This window comes from Mirounga leonina, unplaced genomic scaffold, assembly GCF_011800145.1.
Source record: "Mirounga leonina isolate KUSES-001 unplaced genomic scaffold, KU_Mleo_1.0 Mir_126, whole genome shotgun sequence".
NCBI classification, from domain to species: domain Eukaryota; kingdom Metazoa; phylum Chordata; class Mammalia; order Carnivora; family Phocidae; genus Mirounga; species Mirounga leonina.
Window position 1 is genome coordinate 24,549,309 of NW_023270314.1, and position 17,271 is coordinate 24,566,579.

At 56.9% G+C, this 17,271-nt stretch overlaps 1 protein-coding gene across 2 annotated transcripts; it reads left to right on the top strand.

The window, feature by feature from the left end:
* The first annotated feature begins 1,270 nt into the window (after nt 1–1,270).
* MAP3K12 (mitogen-activated protein kinase kinase kinase 12) lies at nt 1,271–16,770 on the top strand. Of its 2 annotated transcripts, XM_035002522.1 has the most exons (16): nt 1,825–1,949; nt 4,492–4,623; nt 10,520–10,693; nt 10,793–11,001; nt 11,312–11,495; nt 11,680–11,871; nt 12,147–12,305; nt 12,418–12,576; nt 13,182–13,290; nt 13,501–13,610; nt 13,739–13,855; nt 13,979–14,116; nt 14,329–14,953; nt 15,144–15,214; nt 15,303–15,576; nt 16,013–16,770. In XM_035002522.1, exons 1-16 carry the CDS (start codon nt 1,942–1,944, stop codon nt 16,109–16,111), a joined length of 2,760 nt encoding a protein of 919 aa, XP_034858413.1. In that variant the 5' UTR covers nt 1,825–1,941; the 3' UTR covers nt 16,112–16,770. The 2 variants fall into 2 exon arrangements, with proteins under 2 accessions (XP_034858414.1, XP_034858413.1); XM_035002523.1 differs by lacking the exons at nt 1,825–1,949; nt 4,492–4,623 and adding an exon at nt 1,271–1,441 and having other exon boundaries at nt 10,520–11,001.
* Nucleotides 16,771–17,271: the final 501 nt, after the last annotated feature.

Below are 17,271 nucleotides of genomic sequence, written 5' to 3' on the forward strand. Positions count from 1 at the left end.
CTGACTTGCTGTCGGCAGATAGCGATTGGTTACTTTACCGAGAGGGGCAGGGACAAGGAAAGAGTCAGCCCCCCTTTAGCTCCGCCTCTTTATTGAGGAAATGTTGTGATTGGTCCAGGGACGAGGCGGCTGTCGGATCCTGGCTCTTTGCAGGCTGGGAGGTTGGGCCTTACCTGTACGCGGGAGGAGACTGTTCTTTGCCCCTCAAGCGCTGGAGCAAGGGAAGTCCGTCTCAGGCAGTTGCCCCTCAGCCCTCGGCTTGAACTCCTGGCCCTTGGGCCTTCGTCTCACAGCCCCTGCTTCCTTCCTAGGCTGCCCTTCACTTCCCTTCCCCTTAATTCTGGCCCGCAGCCTGTCTGGTTTCAGTTCTTTTCTAAAGCCTTTTTTAGGATGACCCTAGTTCTGAACCTTTCTGTAGCTGCCCAGGAGACCCCCTCTGGAGCCTGAGAATCAGGCTATAGCGGAACGACAGGATTAGAAGGACTAACGCAAGTCGTGGTCTCATTCCCTCTGCCGTGGGTCTTGGGTGTCTCAGCCGAAGAGACAGCAACAGAGGATTCTGGCCTCTTAAAACGAATCCACTAATCTGGGTGCAGAGCAGAACACATGTTTGGGTCCCAGAGCTCCAGTCCCTCCTCCCCAAAGTCTCACGACCACTGGGTTAAAAGATGTAGGAAAATCTTGTGACCTTGGAGAGAGATCACGAAAATGCCTGGTTCTAATGAGTGTTCCAGAATGGGTCAGGTAGTGGAGGTCCAGGGGAATCTTGTAATGATAATGAGGAACACTGGAGGGGGACGGGGCATTGAGCTGAGTGGATTCCAATTGGGTAGAACGGGAGTGGTGACAATTAGGGAAAGGAAATCTGGCAAGACCGGCATGACAGGGGGAGCAAGGCAAGAGCGCTGGGCGGCAGGTGGGGGGGGGGGTCCCATGTTGAGGGGCTTCTGTCTCAGGGTATAGGAGGGAGTTTGTAAGACTGGTCATCGGGGGCTCCTGCGGAATCAGCGTAAGGCCCGAGGTGCGACTGCCACAGGACACCGCTTGCAGGGAGGTGAGGGGCCCCGAAGGGCCAGCGACGAGCCTGGAGCGCGCCGGATGGCAGCAGCAGGCTCCTTTAAGAGGCCGGCGGCTCCAGCGCAGCATCCCCCGCTCAGGGCGTGTCCGTCCCGGGGGGCCAGGGGCGGGGGCCTTGGAAGGAGCGGGAGTTCAAGCCGAGTGGGGACGGGGCTAGGGGTCGGGGGGTGGGGGGAGAAAGCTGGGGCTGACACCCGTGCACCCGGACACCGCACGAGCCTCGCCTGTGACAGCGCCCCGGGTCCGGTCGAGGGCAGCGGGGGGAGGAGAGAAGGAGGAGGAGAAGGAGGAGGAGGCGGGAGCAGCATCCGGAGCCGAGCTGCAGCAGCGCCGCCTTTTGTGCTGCGGCCGCGGAGCCCCTGAGGTGAGAGCCTGGCCGAGTTGGGGGGGTGGGGGGCAGGGATGGGTCCGGGTCCAGGGATCCGGGTACGGAGGGAGGGTCGGGATGCAGATGTGGCGGGGTGGGGTAGGGTGGCGCGGGGATGCTGAGCTTGTGGGGCGGAGGAAACTGGGGACCTGGACCCGACGCCTGTGGGGATGGGAAGGAGGGGAACGGAGCGGAGGGACGCCGCGGCCCAGCTTGGAGATGAAGGGCCTCCAGAGCTGGAAAGGACCGTACGGGGTGGGGGTGGGGGGATGACTGGGGGACAGACTTAAAGGACAGCGGGCAAGAGAACATCCTCCTCTCCTCCCACTCATCCTCCAGAAGGGGGAGAGAGAAGGAGGAGGAAGAGTTTGGGCCCCCTCAGGGAAGGAAAGGAAGGACAGGGCCTGATGTGCCCACCGTCCTCCTCACCACCAGCCCCTCTCCCCTACCCAGCCCTCTGCACCTGAGGATTATGGGCTGAGAGCACCTGTTCCTGGATGCCCAGGTGATGGCCCTCTTCCCCTTCCCGCTGATGCCCCTAATCCCCTCCAGCTGTGGTATTCACCCTCTCCATCCAGCTGTTGCTTCTTCCCCTCCCCCATTCATTTGTGGTTTTCTCCCTCTCTCTCCATCTCCTCTGGCTCCCCTAACCCAATTCCCCAGCCCAGGCCTTTCAGGAACCTCCTCCCTTTCCCCCACACATTTCTCAAACTCCTTGGCTGAAAAATAAGAAAGAATCTGTTTCACACAGTTGTGACTCCTGATAACTATGGCCTTGGCTGAGGGAAGGGAAGAGAAGGGGTCAGAGGCTCTGTACACAGTGGAAGGAAATTGGTGGGGTGTCCCTTAACATAGAAGGAGGAGTCCCACCTTTGGGGACTTTAACTCCACACCTGCTCCCTCTTGGGAGAAGAGTGGGTGGGTGGCTCTCAACCAAGAAGGCATGTGCCTGAGGTCTCTCCCCCACCCAGAGTCCTCTGAGCCACAACCAGTGCCTCCCTCCAAATGACATTTCCCTTCCAACTCGCAGGATGGACTTCGTGTCTCTGGGGAGCTCTGATTGTCAGCCCAAGGGTAACACCAAGGGAAGGCAAGCACAAGGGATTCTGGAAGGAAAGGGCTCAAGCGCTCCCTGGCCTTCCTGTCCAGACAGCAAAGTTTCCTAGAGCTTCATCAGGGCCTGCTCTCTCCCATCTCACACTTCAGGGTGGCCAAAAGTGCTTGCCTTCTCGAGCCTGCCACTCACCCATTCTCCCAGTGGGAACTGAGGTGATGCTGGGGAGACCAAAGGTGTGATACCCCAACTCCAGCCCCCATGAACCACAACTAAATACCCATCCCCGAATTAAACCCAGTTATGGGCAGAGGAGGCAAGAAGTTTAAGTAAGGACTGGCTTTGGACGTCCTGTGTGTCCCTACAGCTAAGGATGGCAGGACCCCTCTCAAAACCAACGGCTGGTTCCCCGTCCTTCTCCTGGAGGTGATAATGTGGTCATCTGGCTTTGCCAAGAAGAGGACCCTAAATCCTAGTACCCACCACCCCAGACTCACCCAGTGGCATCTCACATGCAGTACCCCCCAACACCCCCCGCCTGGCCTGGGGAGGAGGAAGGGACTAGGAGTCCCTCCTGGGGCAGAAGGAGGATACCGTGGAGACGGGCCAGCAGGTGACACGTGGGCTTCATGAGAGGTTGGCCACAGCGACTGGTCTCTCTGTCTCATTTGCTTCTAGAAGGACCAGGGTCATCTTTGTGTTGGGGGGAGGTGATGAGGCAGGGACACTATGGCAGAGGAGCCTAAGGATCACCCAGGACAAAGAGCCCTTGGCCTTGGGTTCCTTCTTTCTTTGCTCTCCTTTTTCCCCTTGTGTTGCCCACCTCCCTTTCCACCTGTACCCTCTCTACTGCAGACAAGGAAAAGGGGAAGAAGGGAGGGGAATCATATTTATAAAAAGAAACCCTGCTCCTGCTTGTTAGGCACTTTCAGCATGGTTCGTGTTTCTAGGGATCTTCCTGTGTGCCAGGTCCCGGGCCAGGAACTTTACTGGGATTATCTCACTAGTGTTACAACAAGACTAAGAGTTGAAGAGTGTTCTCATCATCTCTGTCTTAGGGATGAGGAAACGGAAACTTAAAGAAGTAATCTGTTCAAAGTCAGAAAAGCAGTTTGGGGGAAGAGCTTAGGTCTTGAACCCAGGCCCGTCTGATCCAGAGCCACCGTGTTCTAGACTGTACAACCACTGTATGACAGGGGTACCTCAGTTCCAGTTCAGAAAGAAGAGACAGGTTTGTTCAGAAGTCTCCTACTCCAGGTTGCCTGCCTTGTGAGGAGCAGAGACAGGACATCAACCAAGCCTCTCTGATTCCCAGGCTACCCACTCACCCACTGTCCCAAGCCAGGTGACAGGAACGGATGGGCACGCTAATTTTTATTTCCTCATTTTCAGTTCAAAATTGATTTATTATGATTTTAAAAGCAATTCAAAGTTATTACTGAAATATTAGAAAATATAGATAAGCCACAGGAAGAAAATAAAAATACCCACAATTCCACCTACCTAGAAACTGTTACACGTTGGTATCTGTCTTTCCAGATCTTTTTATATCTTTATTTCTTTATGATTTTTTGTCTTCCACATCTTTTTAAATGCACATCCACCTCAGGAACTATTTGCTTAATTGTGCTGAATTTCTTTCAGGTCCACCTGAGGGCCTTAGTAGGAGGGATGCTGTGGCCCTTCATACCTTGCTCCTACCCCCTCCTTTCCCTTCCCTTTCATTCTGACCTTAAAGGGTAGGGCTGAGGGATGACCCTGGGCCATGTTGGCCAGGGGGTGAGTATGTAGTGCAGGCCTTCTCCCTTAGTCCACAGGAGGTGGAATGGTAGGATCTGCAGAGGAAGGACTGAGGGTCTGGAAGCAAAGAGAGTAGTGACTGGGGACTCCAGCGCCCCACTGCCACTGTGACCTGGTTTCCCTGGAACCCGAGACTGAGAAATGTCCTGTGGAAGTAGAAGGTCAGAGACCCAGTCTCCCTTTTTCTGGTCAGACAGAAGAGATGGCCTCTCCAGAATCCACAAAGACAGACCTGGTGTCCAGCCAACCAGGAGGACAGAGCCAGGAGCCAGCCATTGTGCTCACGGCATTCCCCACATCATCTTAACCGTCCCCACCCCAGAAGGTAGGCTTGGGAGACTTGGAGGGGTAACATTCTTTAACTCGTGGCAAAACAGCTCTCTCCAAATCCAAAGTTTTGCTTTTTCCCTAATTAGCATCACCCCCTGTCACTGCCCAGCTGATGGGAAGAAGAGGTGGTGGTGGTGAGGGGGGTCTCAGGGCTTGACCTGTATGAGGTGGGGGGGGGGGCTGGATTTACGGGTGATCTCCAGTTTACCCCAAATTCTCAGGGGAAGACATTTCCCCCTGATGAAGGCACTGAGAAAGCTGTAGTGCTTTCCATCTGAGAAGAATCCTGTGTCCAAAAAGAAAAACAGCTACAGCCAGTGGCCAGGAGGCAAGGTCAGGAGGGGTCACGGTCCTTTGTCCAGTCAGGATCTCAAAGCCTGTAGAGGTGGAACTAGCATCCCCCCAGAATTTTGGGTTTCCTTTCCCTGTGAAGACTTTCCTTGCCACCATCACTCAAGAGAAAAGGGCAATCTTCCTTTTTCCTGAGTGCAAACTGAGGTCCAGGACAGTGGTGAGTGCTCAGTGTGAGAACCCACAATTTAGACAGATGGCCTGGCCTCTCAGCTGAGCCCCCACGACTGCCAGACATGCAACTCGGCCTTGAGATCCTGCTGTTAGAACAGGACAGTAGGAGAAAGAATTCAGAGGGTTCCCTTGCCATAAGCTTCCAGCACCTCAGGCAGGAGAACCCAGGAGGAGGAATAAACAGGGGGACCTCCCTGCCCCCACTCCACCACAGGCTCCTGAAGGGGCACTCTGGGAATCACCAGCAGAGAATCAGGTAGCTGAAACCGAGTTAGGACCTCCCAGGATGTCCAGAGAGCCTCTTTCCCTGGCAGATGTATAGTTTAGGGACCACGCTGTCCCCTCACCCAATCTGGAATTCTGCACAGTAAGCACTTGGTAAATATGGTTGACAGAATGATGGAGATATCCACCCCCTCCTGTCACATCTCTGCCCTTCCTCCATGTTCTGCATAATTGATGGCCAGGGAGACAGTTCCCCTCCCCCAGGGTGACCGAATGTCTAGGCCAGGGGCTCCTAGCATGATATGCCCCCAAAGCCCCGGCGCCAGGGCCCAGCTGGGGGGCAGTGGGACACAGCTGGCAGGTCAGAGATAAAGGAAACTGAGAGGGGCTGTGTGTTGGGAGAGGAATCTCCAGTTGACTGTAGCTCCCTGGGGCCTGGCTTTCCCCGACTCCCTCAGGTCAATCTGGAGGAGCTGTATTAGCCTAAGAACAGGATGGGGGTGGCCTGAGGAGCCTGGCTAGATTCCCTCCCTTTCCCCAGATCACATCTTCTACTTCTTCAGGTACTCCCACTGCCCTAAAAGACAAACAGGTGAAATGGCTTCTCTCCCTGTCTCCCTAGTTGCTAGCCCTGGATACCAGCGAGGCCTCTGGGGAAGCCTGGTGAACTGGAGGGAGGCTTGGCGGCAAGTGCCTGAGCATGTCACCCTCTCTCTGCCTAAAACTCCTAGTTGCCAAACACCACATGAGGACTGAGAACTTCCTTTAAAAATCCAGGTGTTGTGCCTAGTCAAGGCTCAGCTTCTAAATAGGAAAGAACTGGGAAGGGCACAGATGGTCTCCGCGTTTTCCGGTTCTTTCTCCGCTACTTTCTCTGTTTCCTCTCTGCTTTTCAAATTCAGGTGTTCCATCCATCCTTTTCCCATTTGATTCTCCCTGCTCTTTACTGTTTCCGTCTCTGAATCTCTCCGCTGCGCCCCCCCCCTTCACCCCCTCCGCTTTCTGGGTGTGCCTGTCGCCCTTTCTGTGTCCGTCTCCCTATCTCCCCATCGCCTGCTTTCTCTGTGGCACTGCTGCCCCAAGGCCAACCCAAGTCCCCTCTCTCCAACACCTATCGCTCTCCCTCCGCTCGGTGCCCGGGCCCAAGATTTGTCTGCATGAGGGGTCGAGGGAGGTATGCGAAGGCGGGCAGCACACAGGCGGCCGGATGAAGGGGCAGGGGGTCCACGCCGGCGACCCCCGCAGCCATCCCGGCCACCAGCGCCTAGGCCAGCCCGGGTCAGGGGCGGAGCTCAGGTGCAGCCCCGCCCCCGCCGCTCACGTGACTCTGGGCTAATCTTGTCCTGGTGACTTCACACGCCGCCTCGGGCCCAGTCGTCATGGTTACGCCGCAGCGCCCAGCGCTTCCCCCAACTCGCTGAGTCCCCTCCCCTTCCCCACCCGGACCCCTCCTTCCGCAGCCGGGCCCCCGCCCCGGTTCCAGCCACGCGCCCCGCGCCACGTGACGGCCGGGAAGGAGGTCGGGAAGGGGGAGCGGGCGCTGGGGCCGTAACCCCTTCCTCCCCGCCTCGAAGGGCCCTTGCTGGGGCTTCCCGCGGGACCCGCGGACGGCCCGATCCAGCCTGCCCTCCTGGCCGGCCAGCCCGGCGGGAGCGCCCGCGAGGCCCGGCTTGGGGGCGCAGGCGAAAGCCCTAGGATCCTGCAGAGTAAATTCTTTGCCTGTGTTTGTCATTGGCCTTACGGTGTACATCCAATCCCTCCACGGCGCCGCTATCTCGTAGGCTATGTTGAGGATTCAGAGGCTGGATCTGACTGTGACTTAAGCTTTCTGAGCCTCAGTTTCCTCAAGAATATAAAGGGACCGACGGTAACAGCTCCTTCCCTGGGTGGTGGTGAAGAGCCAAGGAGCTACTGCGTCCGTAGGGTAGGGGCGGCCTTTAAGACGACCGTCCTGCCTGCGCGCGCGTGCTGTGCGAAGCCTGGGATCCCTGCGGGAGCGTCGGGGTCTCAGGGAGTGCAGGCTGTCAGAGGGGCCGGGCGCCTGAGCACACAGTGCCTCCAGGATAATGGGAGCCATGACGGAGGAGGTACAGGGGGCCGTGCCAGCCCACAAGGGACATCAGCTCAGAGCGGGGGGCGGGGGGGGGGATGCGCAGAGAGGGAGACTTGCAGGATGAAGTGAGATTTGGAGAGCTAGGGCATGAGAGGCGCCTTCCATGCAGAGAACGCCCGGGGCGGAGCTTGAGCCTTTTCCTAGGAGAGGGCACCCTGGGCAGATTATCCAATACCTGTCTCTTGGGGTGAGTTTCGTTTTGAGGATTAAATGAGCTAATGCGCCTATGGACAGAGGCTAACGTACATAGTAAGCCTTCCCTAAGAGTTAGCCATTCTCATTAGGTGCCCTGGCACAAAGCCTGTTGTAGCCTGATGTCAGTTCTGTGTGGCCCGGGTACCAACAGCGGTGGGAGACGAGGCTGGGGAGCGACCAGAGCATGGAGATAAGGCTGCGGCACCAAGGGCAGTAGGGGGTTATTAAAGGGTTTGAAGCAGAAGAGGGGGTGCTGGCCAATTTGTGTTTTAGGAAGATCCTTCTAAAGGATGGTGGAAAATGGAGGTGGGGGGCCTGTGTAAGTATTGGGAGACTAAGAGGCAGTCCTGGGCTAGCTGACACAGATGAAGAGGACTGAATTAAGACAGTAAGATGGGACTGGAGAGAACAGACCAGCATTGGGTCAGAGCTTTTCAAATGGGCCAAATTCAAGTAGGAATTACCTAAGGTGCTTGTTAAATATGCAGATTTCAGGCCCACCCAGAGCCACTGAAAAATCCTTGAGAAGCCTGGAAAATGTCTTAAAAGAGCTGATACCATCAGAAGTGCCAAACCTCTGTGTCGGTCTGTGTCATCATCCGGTGACCCCCTTTTTATGTGTAGATTCCTGTCACTCCTCTCCCGCGGTGATTCGGAGGCTCTGATGGCAGGCGTTCAGGAAGGACCCTATTATGAGGAACAGTTAGAGCATCACTGTCCTCAGGAATCCTCACATCTCATGATTTGTTAGCTGACGAGATGTGGAGGGAGATAGAAGGCTAGAATGACTCCAGATGCCAAGCTCTGGACAAGTTTGGTATAGACTGAAGAGTTCGCTGTGCCTGAGTGACAGCTAGTTTATCCCTTTGTACAGATGGAGAAATTGAGGCCCAGATCCGGTTTGCCCGAGGTCACACAGCCAGTATGTGGTAAGAGGCAAGGCTAGAATTGAGATCCTATTTTTAAACATTTATTCATTTGAGAGAGACAGAGCGCACAGGGAGAGGGAGAGAAGCAAACTCCTCTAAGCATGGAGCCTGACACAGGGCTCAATCTCAGACCCTGAGCCAAAATCAAGAGTTGGATGCTTAATCACTGAGCTACCCAGGCACCCCCAGATTTTTCTTTAAGATTTTATTTATTTGGGGCACCTGGGTGGCTCAGTCGGCTCAGGTCAGGATCCCAGCATCCTGGGATCAAGTCCCAGTCTGGCTCCTTGCTCAGCAGGAAGCCTGCTTCTCCCTCTCCCTGTGCCTGCCGCTTCCCCTGCTTGTGTGCACTCTGTCAAAAAAAAAAACAAACAAACTTATTGGGGCGCCTGGGTGGCTCAGTCGGCTGAGCGTCTGCCTTCGGCTCGGGATCAAGCCCCACATTGGGCTCCCTGCTCAGCCAAGAGCCTGCTTCTCCCTCTCGCCCTGCTTGTGTTCCCTCTCTCACTGTGTCTCTGTCAAATAAATAAAATCTTCAAAAAAAATTATTTATTTGAGGGGCACCTGGGTGGCTCAGCTGGTTAAGCATCTACCTTTAGTTCAAGTCATGATCCCAAGGTCCTGGGATCGAGCCCCGCATCAGGCTCCCTGCTCAGTGGGGAGCCTGCTTCTCCCTCTCCTACACCCCTGCTTGTGCTTTCTCTCGTTCACTCTCCGTCAAATAAATAAAATCTTAAAAAAAAGAGGGAGAAGCAGACTCCCCGCTGAGTGAGGAGCCCCGATGCTGGGCTCGCTCCCAGGACCCTGAGATCATGACCTGAGCTGAAGTCAGATGCTTAACCAACTGAGCCACCCAGGCGTCCCTAGAATTCAGATTTTTTTTAATGGTTACTTTTTAAATAGCACCTAGTTATGAGAATCGGGACAATTCTCCATTGTCTGGAAAGCTGGTACTTGGTTTGGGAGCTGGGGATGGGGCAGTGGAGAAGAGGAAAGGAGACAGGGCCTCTGTAACTGACCCCCTGGGGGAATAGCAGAACAGACGTCAGGGCAGAGGGGGATGAAGCAGTAGGCTCCCGCTTGTCCTGACACCGCTTCCGTATCCCCCACTGGATGGTTCTGCCCTGTTTCCCCCTCCCCCACCCCCGACTGTGCCGGGGGATAGGAGAGCTGATGGGTTGCAGGCTTCACTTACCTTGGCGAGGCCCAGGTGTGTGCCTGTGAGCACTGGAGAGGGAGACCCAGATGGGAGCCCCGAGTGTGCCTTAGGATGACCCTCACGTGAGGTTAGTGCTCCTGGGGGGCCTCGGCCGTCTCACGTGTAAGTACTCGAGGGGGGGCCCCAGGTGCCTCACTAGCCTGTGGAGGCCCAGGAACGTCAGCTCGGAGTGCCTGCGTGTCACCTGGGTGTGCTTCAGGGTGAGGGAGACCTAGGGGTGTTACTATCGTGTGCCTAAGGCTGGGCAAACGGTGTGTGTCTGCGAGACGCTTCGGTGCCCTCCGCGTGTGCGTGGGAGCTTCGGGTGACAGAAATATGAGCTCCAGAGGGGAACTACAGTCATCTTACAAGGAGAAGGGGCCGAGCCTGTTTACCACAGTACTCGAGTTTCCGACCGATCTTACCAGTCCGTACCTGAGCGGGGCTCTTCCCCGTGTCTACGTGAGGATGACCCTCAGGTACGTTACTAATAGACGCTGGAGAGAAGCCCGTGTATCAGGTGACCAAGATGGGTCCCAGGTGAGACGCGGAGAGCGACGGGTACCTGAGGCGAGGGAAGCTCAAGTGCTATTTCCAGTAGGGCCGTTGGGAGCCCAGCTCCCCCACCAGGCTTCTGCCTCCAAGGTGAGGCCCTCCGAGCTGGCGCACCCCAGGCTGACCACCCGGCCTCGCTCCGTTCCCACAGGGCCCAGCGCTCGCCACCGCCCCCGGGCCCAGAGGCCATGGCCTGCCTCCATGAGACCCGCACGCCCTCCCCTTCCTTCGGGGGTTTCGTGTCCACCCTAAGCGAGGCGTCGATGCGCAAGCTCGACCCGGACACTTCCGACTGCACCCCGGAGAAGGACCTGACGCCTACCCAGTGTGTGCTTCGAGATGTGGTGCCGCTCGGTGGGCAGGGGGGGGGCGGCCCGAGCCCCTCCCCAGGTGGAGAGCCGCCCCCTGAGCCTTTTGCCAATAGTGTCCTGCAGCTGCACGAGCAGGACGCGGGGGGCCCCGGGGGAGCCCCGGGGTCGCCTGAGAGCCGCGCGGCCCGCGCCCGAGCCGACGAGGTGCGGCTGCAGTGTCAGAGCGGCAGCGGCTTCCTGGAGGGGCTCTTCGGCTGCCTGCGCCCCGTCTGGACCATGATCGGCAAAGCCTACTCCACAGAGCACAAGCAGCAGCAGGAAGGTAGGCCGAGCCCTCGTCTCCCCGCCATCTGTCGGACAGCCCCATCCCATCGCCCGAGGACCCTGTCCCCCTAGAGCGCAGCCGCGGCCCCTCCTCCGCCCATGGGCCCTGGGCTTCCCTGCTCCGCAGGGCGCCCGCTCATTTCCTCACCGGGTCCCTCAGACCTCGCCGCCTTGGCCTCTTGCGGCTCATTTCCGGCCTCGGCCGCCGAGTCCTATGAGCCGGCCCAGTGCTCTCCCCGGGCCTGACCATCCTGAGAGCCTGGCGTGGCTCTCTCTGAGCCTTGTGGCACTGCGTCTCCTGTTCACAGACCTTTGGGAGGTCCCCTTTGAGGAGATCCTGGACCTGCAGTGGGTGGGCTCAGGGGCCCAGGGCGCTGTCTTCCTGGGGCGCTTCCACGGGGAGGAGGTGGCTGTGAAGAAGGTACGCGACCTGAAGGAGACGGACATCAAGCACCTGCGGAAGCTGAAGCACCCCAACATCATCACCTTCAAGTAAGGTCCGGGGCAGGGGCTGGAGCCGGGGCTGTGGGCAGGGAGCCGCTTGGGCGGCAGGGGTCAGGCCCCCCGCCTTCCCTAAAGGCGATGCCCAAAGGGGCTGGGTGGGAACGGGGTTCCAAGTGTGAATCAGGGGCACGCGAGGCTGGCCCAGGCCCTGACGCCACTGTTTGGCCCCCAGGGGCGTGTGCACCCAGGCTCCCTGCTACTGCATCCTCATGGAGTTCTGCGCCCAGGGCCAGCTGTATGAGGTACTGCGGGCTGGCCGCCCTGTCACCCCCTCATTGCTGGTTGACTGGTCCATGGGCATCGCCGGTGGCATGAACTACCTGCACCTGCACAAGATTATCCATAGAGACCTCAAGTCCCCCAAGTGAGTAAGCCAGCAAGCACAGAGAAGCTGATGTGCATGGTCTCCTGCAGGTGACCTCACCTGTCAGTGTAGCCGTCTCCCTGCTTCCAGACCCTGTCCTAAGTCCGTGTGGCCATCTCAAAAACCCCTCCCAAATGACAGCCCTATTTCGGGAGGGCTGTGGCAAGCCCCCGGCCTCTGGGTGTCCCCAATGACTTAAAAGAGAAAGTTAGAGTTGCTGCAGCTGGATGAGGTGTGGAGGGGCCTGGCCCCCAGCTGACTACAATCTTTACCAGCATGCTAATCACGTACGACGATGTGGTGAAGATCTCCGATTTTGGCACTTCCAAGGAGCTGAGTGACAAGAGCACCAAGATGTCCTTTGCAGGGACGGTAGCCTGGATGGCCCCTGAAGTGATCCGCAACGAGCCCGTGTCCGAGAAGGTCGACATCTGGTGAGGGCCAGGTTGAGGACGGAGACGGGCAGGTGGCCAACCCCAGGGAAGGAGGGGCTTCCAGGGCCTCTGGAGGGAGCCCCTCCCAAGGGATGTCCCCTCTCCTCCCCAGGTCCTTTGGTGTGGTGCTGTGGGAACTGCTGACTGGTGAGATCCCCTACAAAGACGTAGACTCCTCAGCCATCATCTGGGGTGTGGGGAGCAACAGTCTCCATCTGCCTGTGCCCTCCAGCTGCCCAGACGGCTTCAAAATCCTGCTTCGCCAGTGTTGGTAAGGACGGCCTGGCAAAGCTGGAAAGCCACGGCTGGTTTCTGGCGGTTAGACGGCACCTAGGACCCAGGCCTCCGGGCCCAGAATCCTGAACAGGGCAAGAGGGACAGAACTCCCTCGTATGATTGAGACAAAACTCTGTGCAGCCTTGGGCAAGTGCCATCCTCCCTGAGCCCGTTTCCTGGTGTGTAAAAGGGGGACACCAGTCCCAGCTAGCCAGAGCAGCCGGGGTGCACCTGTGAAGGGCGGCTGGAGCCTCGAGTTGGCTGCCTTAGAACACAGGAAGGAGGGTCCTCCAGCCTTGCTTGGAACCTAGACTTGAGGGGAGGTTGACTAGATTTCTAATCTTTGGTTAACCATTTCCCAGAGTGTGTTTCTTTGAATGGAGTTACTCAGAAAAAGGTGTCTGGAAAATAGGATTAAAGAGGTCTCCCTACTGCAGGCTTCGATGTACTAACGGATAGTAAAGCTAGTGGACAAGGGGCTTCGGTCACAGAGCACATTCCAGGATGCTGTTCTGCAGGGCCCACTTTGGGAAAGGATGCTCTAGTTCCTTTCTGGTCGTCCCTAAAATTTCCGTCTCCCCCAAACTCCATGCCCTCCAGGAACAGCAAACCAAGAAATCGTCCGTCGTTCCGCCAGATCCTGCTGCACCTGGACATCGCCTCGGCTGACGTCCTCTCCACGCCCCAGGAGACTTACTTTAAGTCCCAGGTGTGCTGTGGGCGGGAAAAGGCGTACCCCAACTCCCCCGTCTGCAGAGAGGACGAGGCCCTCTGAGGGGAGGTGGGGAGGGGCGGACAGAGTGGTAGGTTCACTCTTAAGGGCCGAGACCCCGTCCTGACCAGTCCCGTGCCTGCTCCTACTTGGCTCCCTGTCTGCAGCTCAAGGGAGGTCCCTCACCCCTGTCTCTTCACCCCCTAGGCAGAGTGGCGTGAAGAGGTAAAGCTGCACTTTGAAAAAATTAAGTCAGAAGGGACCTGTCTGCACCGCCTAGAAGAGGAGCTGGTGATGCGGAGGAGGGAGGAGCTCAGGTGTGGGCCTGTGTCTGGGAAGGGGATTTCGTCAACAGCAGGGACCGTGGACCAGTTCCCAGAGACTGGGACCAATTACGGCACCAGGTGATGCTAGCTCACCTCAGAGACCCTTCTGCCTGTTTCAGACACGCCTTGGACATCAGGGAGCACTACGAACGGAAGCTGGAGAGAGCCAACAACTTGTACATGGAACTTAATGCCCTCATGTTGCAGCTGGAGCTCAAGGAGCGGGAGCTGCTCAGGTAATCGTACGCGCCCTGTGCACCAAATCTTGTGTTCATGGAGCTGTGACACAGAGAACCTACTGAGCCTGGGTCCCCCTTTCTGTCTGATCACATGCCCAATTGAGGTTATGTTGTCTTTAGGAGAGAACAAGCTTTAGAGCGGAGATGCCCAGGTCTGCTTAAGTCACACCCTTCCCGAGGCCTCCTGCATGGGAACACGATGGAGAAGCTCATCAAGAAGAGGAATGTCCCACAGAAACTGTCACCCCACAGTAAAAGGTGGGACCAGAGTTTAGAAGTGTTGAGGTTTAAGAATGGCAGGGGGAGTGCTAGAAGCAGGGATGGAGAGCAAGGATGCCCAGAAGACTGAGCTGGGGCGGGGGGGGGGGGGGGGGGGGGGAGAGAAGGACTTTGTACTACCCGAGGTTAGGGAGGGCTTTCGGGTTGGTAACTTTGCTCATCTCAGACTTGTACTTTCCCTCCCCTACCAGGCCAGATATCCTCAAGACTGAATCTTTGCTACCTAAACTTGATGCTGCCCTGAGTGGGGTGGGGCTTCCCGGGTGTCCTAAGGGCCCCCCCTCACCAGGACGGAGTCGTCGTGGCAAGACTCGTCACCGCAAGGCCAGCGCCAAGGGCAGCTGTGGAGACCTGCCTGGGCTTCGTGCAGCTTTGCCACCCCATGAACCTGGGGGACTAGGCAGCCCAGGGGGGCTAGGAGGGGGACCCTCAGCCTGGGAGGCCTGCCCTCCGGCCCTGCGTGGGCTCCACCATGACCTCTTGCTGCGAAAGATGTCTTCATCGTCCCCGGATCTGCTGTCAGCAGCACTGGGAGCCCGGGGCCGCGGGGCCACAGGGGGAGCTGGGGATCCTGGCTCACCGCCTCCAGCCCGGGGAGACACCCCGCCAAGTGAGGGCTCAGCACCTGGCTCCACCAGCCCAGATTCACCTGGGGGAGCCAAAGGGGAGCCACCTCCACCAGCAGGGCCTGGTGACATTGTGGGGCTGCTGGGAACTGGAAGGGAAGGGACGGCGGGACGGGGAGGAAGCCGGGCTGGGTCCCAGCACTTGACCCCAGCCGCGCTGCTGTACAGGGCTGCCGTCACCCGGAGCCAGGTAAAGTACGGGGCGTGCTGAAGCTCTTGCCCTTTCCTCCTCTCCCTGGGGCCCTCGTCCATAGCCCATCTCCTGTATCAGGTCTTCATCTGAAGCCATTCCCTACTTACCCCTTGACTATGTTCCCTTCTCTTGGGCCCTTGCTGACCTCTTTCCGCTTTTGACCACAGTCCACTCCTCTCTCCTGCAGAAACGTGGCATCTCATCAGAGGAAGAGGAAGGAGAGGTGGACAGTGAGGTAGAGCTGCCCTCAAGCCAGAGGTGAGTGACACAGCACGGGAGGGGTGACAGTGTTTTGCTTTGGGGGCTGCGGTGTGCCAACCGTGACCCCGGCCTCTCCAACACACAGGTGGCCTCAAGGCCTGAACATGCGCCAGTCACTGTCCACCTTCAGCTCCGAGAATCCATCTGATGGGGAGGAGGGCACAGCCAGTGAGCCCTCCCCCAGTGGTACACCTGAAGTTGGCAGTACCAACACCGATGAGCGGCCAGATGAGCGGTCTGATGACATGTGTTCCCAGGGCTCAGAAATCCCACTGGACCCACCTGCATCAGAGGTGGTTCCTGGCCCCGAACCCAGCTCCCAACCCATCCCACACCAGGACCTACCCAGAGGGGAGCAGGTGAGTCACAGAGACAACTAGATACTTTAAGGAGCAGATGCTTAGTTACTTAGGACCTAACGGATAGATGAAGACAGCAGAAAGACAGGTATTTAGCCTCCAAGTCACTCAGTATGGGAGCCCAGTTCCTCCCGTACCAAGGAGCAAATATCCACAGGGCAGACTTTGAGAGGCCCAAGGTATAGAGCATATGGTATGGTTCGTAGGTTAGCAGTGTTGCTTGCACGATAGCTCGAAATCCCAGCCGGGACAAATCCTGACACCGGGAACCTGGTGCCTTGGCATTTCATGGCCTCAGCCACTGAAATCCGAAGACCGTGAAATCAGCGAGCTGCGGGCTATTACAAAGACCTCAGTGAAGGATCCTGAAGGAATCCATCCGTAACGCCAAGAGCTACCGAGCCTCACCTCACTGCACTTCTACTCTTCTTCACAGGGCCCTCCCAATAACGAGGACTCAGACTGTGACAGCACTGAACTGGACAACTCCAACAGTGGTGAAGCCTTGCAGCCTCCAGCCTCCCTCCCTCCATGAAAACCACTCTTACTCCTGTACATAGAGAAATTATTTATATAAATAATATATAAGCGCCACATAATCAACAGAGAAAGATGGGGCTGTCCCAGCCTTAAGTCAGGCTCAAGGGAGTCTGACCCCTGACCAATTCACCTGATAAATTCTAGGGCTACCGGCAGCTGTGGAAATGGACAAGTATTACCCTAGAGCTGTGGGTACGGGCAAACTGGCCCCTTCCTGCTTCACCCCATTATGTTCAGCGAGCGGTAAGGCAATAGAAAAGCCAGACTTGCCTCTTATGTTCCTCTATACTCTTTTCCCCCTAACCCTGGGGAGGAGGAAAGGGAGCCACTTAGACTGCACTTTTTTGTTTTCCGTTTACTCTGTTTACACATTTTGCACTTGGGAGGAGGGAGGCGAAGGCTGGGTCCTCCCCTCTGAGGTTTCTCAGGTGGCGATGTAACTAATTTCTTTGTCCCTCCATTTCTCTGCCCAAGCCCTGGCTTAGGGCCTAGGGGGAGCTTAGGAGATTGTGAAAGCATGTGATGGCTCAGGCTGAAGAAAGGGGATGATGTTTTAAGTCCCTGCTTTTATCCTGGCGCCTGACTGGGGTGGGGACTGTCATATTGTAACCCCTGTGAAAAAATCTTAAAATATAACCACTCCATGCAGGCCCAGCTGTTGAGGGTTTTCTTGGCGAATGTATGGGGTAGTACACATGGTCAAAGTAGGAGCCTTGGGCTCCAGACATTATCTGAGGACTCTGGACAAGTTCTTCCCTCCTTTTATGTTTTTCCCCACTAAATGAACATCACTTAAAGTTCCAACCTTCTAAAATGATCTGCATAAATGGTAGCAGGTACATCTTTCTGGAAGGACTTTAGTAGGAAAACAGAAAATGTCAAAACACACATTCTTCTTATGGAGAGAACTGTAAATGAACAGTTATTCCAAACAAGAGACTGGTTTTCAGCTTGGCCAAGGATGGGTCAGACATGCCCGGCAATGCATCCAACTGCTTCCACAGTATGCACGTGCATCCCTCCCCAGGCCCTGCCCACCCAGTGGAGGTGCTCTTAGTCTTTGCAGACCAGTCCTAGGAAAATGAGGTAAACGTGACCCCCGCACTTTCGGACAAAGGGCACACAGCTAGCTTGCAACAGCTATTTGGTTACTCT

Coding starts and splice junctions, on each gene's coding strand:
- MAP3K12 (XM_035002522.1), top strand. Junction 10,694..10,792: donor AAGGACCTGACGCCTACCCA/GTGTGTGCTTCG, acceptor TTTTGCCAATAG/TGTCCTGCAGCTGCACGAGC. Junction 13,856..13,978: donor AAGGAGCGGGAGCTGCTCAG/GTAATCGTACGC, acceptor TGTTGTCTTTAG/GAGAGAACAAGCTTTAGAGC.